Consider the following 7,479-nt stretch of genomic DNA (forward strand, 5'->3'; position numbering starts at 1 on the left):
CAAGAGTGAAACTCCGTCTCAGAAAAAAACAAAAAACAAAAGCAAACAACCCGTCCCTACTAAAAGTATAAAAATTAGCCGGGCGTGGTGGTGGGCACCTATAATCCCAGCTCCTGAGGCAAGAGAATTGCTCGAACCCGGGTGGCGGAGGTTGCAGTGAGCCGAGATCATGCCACTACACTCCGGTCTGGGCGAAAGAGCAAGCCCCCATCCCAAAAAAAAAAAAAAAAAAAAGCGACAATGATAGCAGCCACCTCTCAGGGTTGTGGTGACACTGAGAGCAGTGCCAGGCAGAGTGCAGCTGCTCTCACGGTCATCACTCCTTCCTGCAGTCACCCGTCCTCCGGCCCCGCTCTTATTTCCTCTCTCACCACCTCCTTTGCTTTCACCGCCTTTCCCTCTTTTCCTGTCCCCAGTGAGTCTTGGAGCTTCTGGCATACCATCCCACTACCTTTGCCACTCGCAGGGGCCTCCCTTATGCTGGCTGCGCTGGGCGCTTTCATGTGCATGTTCTTTCTGAAAGCCTTGACCACCCTTAGGTAGATATCGTCAGTCCTCTTTTACAAAGGAGGCATCAGTCGCTCACCCAGTGACAGCTGGGAGATGAAACCAGGTCTCCTTGGCTCAGAACCTGCTCACTCTCGCTCTTATACCAGAGGCAGATGCCCCTTTTCTGTGAACCAGGGACGGACTGTGGGGAGGCCTGCTTATGGGGTGCGTTGGGGCTTTCTGTGGGGAATGCCATCTCCCTCCCTCCCTTTTATTTCCGCTGACTTTTTCCTCCGGCAGCACATTCCCAGGAGATTTCAGGTCAGAGAGGAAATGCCTCTGTGGATGTGCTGGCCATGCATTGCTCCGGCCCAGGCACAGCATGAGGAAGCGGCTGCCGGGTGTCCTCCAGACCCCTCCCAGGAAGGGGCCTCATTCACTGTCTTGGGAACTGCCTGTCTTTTGTTGTGAATGGACCACACTGTGACCGGCCTGTGGGTCTTGTCAGGGGTTGGGGGCCTGGTGAGGGGTTTGGGGCCCTCTGAGCTGAAATACTTCCTGTGGGTAGAGAGCTGCAGGAGACCTCGAGGCCCAGCCGCCCTCTCCCCTAGTCCATCCCAGCTGAGAGGTGAGGATGCAGTGCAGTGTGTTCAGCCCTCCGGGCTCAAGGTGTGAGGTTGTGTGGACCCGAAGGCAGTCCCCGTGCCCCCGGCCTTTGGTGATGCTGCCTGTCCAGCACTTCTGGGAGTGGAAGGAGGATCGTGGATGGCTGCCTGGTAGTGTCGATTCCCTGGCCTCCCCAGCCTACCTCCTGTCCGTGGCTCCTTCTCCTACATCAGTGAGCTCGGAGACTGTTCTGACTATGAGGAGGAAGGGGCGGTAGTGTGTCCTCAGCCACTCCCCTCTCTGGTTTCACAGCAGGTCTCTCCCCCGGATGTAGGGCTGAGTTCACTGTCCTGCATGAGTTCATGTTTGCAAAGGGCCCTGAGAGCTGAGGGAAGTAGAGAAGAACTGGGGGTACTGAGGTTTGAGGCCTTGACTCCCAGGGTCTTCTCAGCCCAACCTCCTGCAGCCTCCTAACCTCAGACAGGCCTCCGGGACCATCTCTGTAAAGTGATGTCCTCAGGTCCACACAGGCCTGGGAAGGGTCCCCTGCCGACTGTTGACAGCAGATGATCCAAGGGTGACACAAGGGCCAGGAGCCTGGGTAGCCCTGAAAGGTCTTGGTGAGGTCGCTGTCTCTGTGTCTCCACATAGCTTTCATTTCTGCTTTGCCATGTGGGGCCTGTGTCAGCAGAGACTGCTGATGAACCGGCATCTGCAGCGGCTCCAGGCGGGCCGAGGTGCTGAGCCCGCTGCTGATGAGAATCCCGGCGCGGCGGGAAACCTGCACACAGGAGCTGCTAGAGGCAAAGGCTCTCACTGCCCTGGTGGGTAGCCGGCCCTCCACAGAAGGAAACCTCGGTGCCGTCAGCCTCCTACCTCGCTTTGCCCCATAGTCCTGAATAGAGTCAAATAGGATCCATGGAGGCAGCTCTTCCCCTGAGTCCTGTGGGCAGTGGAGGGGTCACTGCTCTAGAGGGCAGACACAGCCTGGGTCTGTGAGGCCTCCGCAGAGCGCGTGCACTGTGCTGACCAGGAAGAGCTTGGCCCCATCCGAGCTGCAGAGACCCTTGTGATGCCTCATGGCTGAGTGCCAGCTGGAGTGGGAAGGGGAAAAATTCCTTCTGGACCCCTAAGGACAGATGCTTGGGGACAGGGCAGCCCGGATGTAGCTCCTCTGAGCGTGGCAGCCTTTTATGGCTTGTTCCTATCTCCTGGAGAGGCCAGGCAGTGCACCTAGCTCAGTTTGGGGTGTCTCTCAAGGGGTGATGAGTGTATTTGTGAGCCATCTCTCTCCCCCTCCTTTCAGTGGGTGTATAACATTCTCGACAAGAAGGCTGAAGCGGACCGGATTGTTTTTGAGAACCCAGATCCCTCTGATGGTTTTGTCCTCATCCCTGACCTCAAGTGGAACCAACAGCAGGTAAAGGTTTCTGGCTGGAATGCCCTGGTCTCTGGCCACCCTGCTCCAAGTACGGGTCCCTCTGACTGTCTTCTTTCTCACGCTGGCCTGTCTCTAAGCAGATTATAATTAGCCAACAAGGGTTGGCCTGAGCTCTCTGTGGGAACCGGGTGGATACCTGTCATACCCAAGTGCTTTTGCTTTAATGGGTCAGCTTAAAACCCTTTCTGGCTCTCCTCCCACCCAAGAGGTAAAATGGGGTGATGTTTGCGCCCGTGACTACATAGGCCATTCCTTACCAGCCAAGTGGTCTGGGCAGCCACCTGTGCTTCCAGTCGCACCTGGAGCCCTCAGGTGGTGTGTTTCCATTTTCTCCGTTCCCCTGACACCAGCAGATCCAGGCAGGCCCGTGTTCTGAAGCACTGGCAGGCAGGAACCGTGGTGACCAACCCAAGGCATCTCCTCCTCAGCCCGAGCTGTGGAGTAGCTTAGTCCAGACTTCCACTCGGGCTGCTCGGCCTCTTGCCCTGGCCTCCAAGCACTTCTGCTTCTCCTACTTTCCTAAGGAGCAGGTTTGGGAGGAGCCGTCCTCCCTCACAGGTATCCCTTTCCAGTTCCCTGTGGCCTTCGGTGTCTCCCAGACCAGCCCACCACCAGAGTTATCACTTAACCACCACCTCTTTTATACCTGAGAGTATCCGAAACTTTCATACCCTCACAGGGTCAGAAACTGGCAGAGCCACTGTGTTGCAGAGAGTGCTGTTCTTACCACAGACTGGAACCTGGCTGTGCTCAGCCTGCGACAGAAGAGGGGCCTGGATAAGGCCGAGGTAGGCAGGCAGGCATGGGCAGTGGGTGCGGACGGACATCTCTCCTCTACTTTCACCTGTGGAGTAATCCAGGCTCAGATGTGCCGTTCTGCTCTTGGTGGGCCCATCTAGCTTTTGCACCCCTCCCAGGCTGGAGAGACTCTCGCAGAGAAGCTCTGCCCCTCCATGGGCTCATTCCCTCTGCTTTCTCAGTTGTGGCTGCCCATGAGGCCTTCAGTTTTGACTTGGGGTAAAGGGGTGGGATTTTGGCTCAGAGTTACACAGGCAAGCGAGCATAATTCGTCTCTTGACAAGTGGCTTGTGGGAATTCCCAAATGTGGCCCAAGGGGTGGGAAAGAATTTGAAGGGATTTTCCGAACTTGCAGCATTGATTGATGATTTCCTAGAGCAAGTAAGTTCAAAGAAGAGGGCTCTCCTTGTGTGGGGTGCTGCAGCGAGAGGCTAAGGGGACGCCTGCATCTACTCTGCCCTTCCCTGCAGCTTCTCTCTGCCTGTGCCACCTTCAGGCCTTGAAGGAGGGAGCCAGGACTGGCTCTGTAGGCATTTGAAGAGGTAGGACCTGAAGGCCCCTTGTCTCAAACTGAGCGGTGGCTCTGCAAACCCCCATCTGTCCCCTGGGGCTGCCCTGCACCTAGAGATCCAGGGTCAGAGCCTGGGTCACAGGAGGTGGGGCCCACCATTAATGAGAATCCCAGCAGGGCCATGGAGGTGTGGGGTAGGAGGACCTTCTGCCGCACGAGACTCTTGAAGACTGAAGAGCTTGCCAGGGGATCGCAGTCTTAGGGCCAAGGAGGGACAACAAGAGATAGACTTATCCGTCTCTATTCCAGAAACCCTGAATGCATTTGAGCCCATGGCAGAGAAGAGAAATCTGCCATCCCTCTGACCCCAGTGCTGGCAGGCTCTGCTTCACCTGCCAGCAGAACCTCCCTTTCTCTGTCCCCTTTAAGACAGGAAAGGCTTTAGGAGCTGCACTGTGGCTACCAGCCACAGGGCTGGAATTACTTGTCCTCAAGCGTCATGAAAGGGCCAGCTTAAATGTCATGCTTTGCTTCACAGTGATGGCAGGTGTGGTCCTTCTTAACCTTTGCCTAATTCCTTATTTATTTATTTATTTATTTACTTTTTGAGACAGAGTCTCACTCTGCTGCCCAGGCTGGAGTGCAGTGGCATGATCTCAACTCACTGCAACCTCCACCTCCCGGGTTCAAGCAATTCTCGTGCCTCAGCAACCCAAGTAGCTGGGACTACAGGTGTGAGCCACTGTGCCCAACCTTAATTCTTACTTGACTTTTGATGATGCCCTATTTTAGTGTCTCAAATATTTGACTTGTGACAGCACTGGATTTGATAATTCTCTTTGAATTAGGCAATGTATCCAGCAGGAAGACAGGCCATGCCTGGGCTTCTATTGTTTGTCTCGGGGACAGGGAAGGGCTGGGGATAGGGAGGCACCCTGGTGTTTGCTTTGAGGAGCTTTCCTAGCCACCGTGAATCTCCTTCTGCCACTCGTCTTGAAAGTTACTGTCGGCCGGGCGCGGTGGCTCAAGCCTGTAATCCCAGCACTTTGGGAGGCCGAGATGGGTGGATCACGAGGTCAGGAGATCGAGACCACCCTGGCTAACACAGTGAAACCCCATCTCTACTAAAAAATACAAAAAACTAGCCGGGCGAGGTGGCGGGCGCCTGTAGTCCCAGCTACTCAGGAGGCTGAGGCAGGAGAATGGCGTAAACCCGGGAGGCAGAGCTTGTAGTGAGCTGAGATCCGGCCACTACACTCCAGCCTGGGCGACAGAGCGAGACTCCGCCTCAAAAAAAAAGAAAGTTACTGTCTCCAAACTGATGGCCCTGAATTAAAGAGATAACCCGTTTTTTCATCCATTCAACATATATTTATCAGGTGCCTGTTTGCTAGAGACTATGCCTCCTTAGAGGTTATAACATCCCTCCTTCTGTTCTCTTAAAGGATCACCTATGTATTCTTTTTTTTAATTTGTTTATTTTCTTGTAGGTTTAGTTTATGCATGTGGCAAAAATGCACACAGTACAGAGGATATTCAGTGAAAGTATGCTCCCTCACCTCACAGCCCTTCCTTTCCCTTCCCCAAAACAACTATTGTTGCTATTTCTTTGTCTCTGGTGACCTTTCTGTATTGGGTATATAAACATATCTGTACATATGTATATGGATACACATGCATGTTCAGTTCATATGATTTAAGTTCTTTGGTCTAAAGTTCTCAGACCAGGCAACTCTTCTTTTGAGTCACCCCAGAGGTTAAGAGCTGAGTCTCCAATGCCCCAGCAATTCTCTTTCTTCCTGCCAGGAAACTATTACTTTGATTTTACTCTCTTGACTTGTAAAAAGAGACTGACGATGTCTATCTGTCTTCCCAGAGTGACTGATGGGCCACCTTCTGGGGCGCCAGCCTGAGGCCCTCTCCTGCCCCTGGCCTAGCTTTCTTCAGATCACTTCTCTGAGCGAGGAGGCCCTTTGGCTGCCAGCAGGAAATTCTGGGTCATGTCTAATATCAAAGAATGGATTATTTTTCCTGCCTTACCCAGCCTGTTAACTGACACCCAACACCACAGGCTGACACCCAGCACCAGGCTCCATGCTCTATTCTGTGCCAGTGGAGCAGAGAGTTGCGAGTTAGTATCATGTTTGTGACTTGTCAGCAGACATCATCTAAAACAAATGTTACTATTATTTGGGAGTTCTGTTACAGTAACACATAGAACAGCTGAAAACATACACATCCACCACCACGTGCACATGCGTGCAGGCACACACACACAAAATTCAAGTTCAAGCAATTCAAGTTTCTGGGCTTCTCTTTGCACTCCTGAGTCCAAAGTGAGAGAGTACACAGGGGACTTGGGGCAAACTGAGGCCTGGTGCATGCAGCTCAGCTACACGTGGGAGCTTCCTGTGGGCTCATCTGCAGAAGGTCTGAGGCAGAGAACACAGATGCTTAGAACTCTGGCAGGAAAGAATGTTCATGGCCTGTAAAGACCATGGCATAGTTGCATATCAGGCAGTCATATAGAAAAACCCATCCTGAATTTTCAATTTGAGGCCCCAGGAAATTTGGTTGGGTGAGTCATGGTCCTCAAATTATCTCCACAAGGAATCTGGTAGCTCAGACAGAAGGGCAGGACACTGCTGGGTTCTCCCCGTGCCTGGCCCCTCAGACCCTTGATGTCTGGGGCCCGCCAGGCGCATGGATGTAATTACCAGGCAAGGCCAGGGTTTAGGTGAGCAGGGTGGGTTTTCTGAGCAAGAGGAAGAGTTCATTTGCTCTCTGGCACAAGATCTTGACTATAATTCTTTGTACTGTTGTGACCTCCAGGTTTTTAGCCAGACTGTGCTCAGGAAGGACAGCAGGAAGGTGTCCTGTGAGATAGGGGAAGAGAGAAACAGGCTTACTGCCCTGGTGTGTGTGTGCTGCTGAGCTGGCCCTTGGCTCCCTTCTCGGCCTTCAAACCCCACTCCACCTCTTCATGGGCCTTGACTCCAGATAAATCAAGTTGCTTCCTCTCCTCTTACATATACATTCTATGCCCTATACATTCGTACCCTATACAGTCTTGCCTCCAAGCCTTTGCTCTGTTTCCTCTACCTGAATATCCTTTTCCCAAATTCTACCTCTTTTTCTAGACCTGGTCCTCTGCCTTCTCTTCCAGGAGGCCTTCCTGGGTTCCTCCAGGTAGCTAGAGTCTTTCCTACCTCCTGCGCTGGGATTATGTTGTGTCTTACAGCAGAGCTGCTTGCATACGTGCGATGAGACTGGAAACTCTTGGAGGGAGAGAGTTGCCCTTGCTTTTTCTTGAACCTCCTGGCTCCCTGCCCCTGACAGCTCTGGGGAGTGAGTATATAGAACTGTCTACTGGACGTGGTGGCTCACACCTGTAATCCCAGCACTTTGGGAGGCCAAGGCGGGCAGATCATGAGGTCAGGAGTTTGAGACCAGCCTGGCCAATATGGTGAAACCCCGTCTCTACTGAAAATACGAAAAAAAAAAAAAAAGGGCTGAGCATGGTGGCATGCACCTGTAGTCCCAGCTACTGGGGAGGCTGAGGTAGAAGAATGGCTTGAACCCGGGGGGTGGAGGTTGCAGTGAGCCAAGATTGCGCCACTGCACTCCAGTCTGG

At 53.2% G+C, this 7,479-nt stretch overlaps 1 protein-coding gene and 1 long non-coding RNA gene across 2 annotated transcripts in view; one reads left to right on the forward strand and one right to left on the reverse strand.

Moving 5' to 3' along the window:
- DCPS (decapping enzyme, scavenger) overlaps positions 1–7,479 on the forward strand; it is a 41,389-nt gene that overhangs the window by 29,684 nt on the left and 4,226 nt on the right. Inside the window, 1 exon segment of the mRNA XM_023208599.3 lies at positions 2,402–2,515. Within this exon segment, the coding sequence (XP_023064367.1) occupies positions 2,402–2,515 (114 nt within the window).
- LOC111540316 overlaps positions 5,318–7,479 on the reverse strand; it is a 12,788-nt gene continuing 10,626 nt past the window's right edge. Inside the window, exon 2 of the long non-coding RNA XR_002730938.3 lies at positions 5,318–6,721. This is a non-coding gene — a long non-coding RNA (uncharacterized LOC111540316). The remainder of the gene's footprint in view (positions 6,722–7,479) is intronic.

Source organism: Piliocolobus tephrosceles, chromosome 13 (assembly GCF_002776525.5).
Source record: "Piliocolobus tephrosceles isolate RC106 chromosome 13, ASM277652v3, whole genome shotgun sequence".
Classification (NCBI taxonomy): Eukaryota; Metazoa; Chordata; class Mammalia; order Primates; family Cercopithecidae; genus Piliocolobus; species Piliocolobus tephrosceles.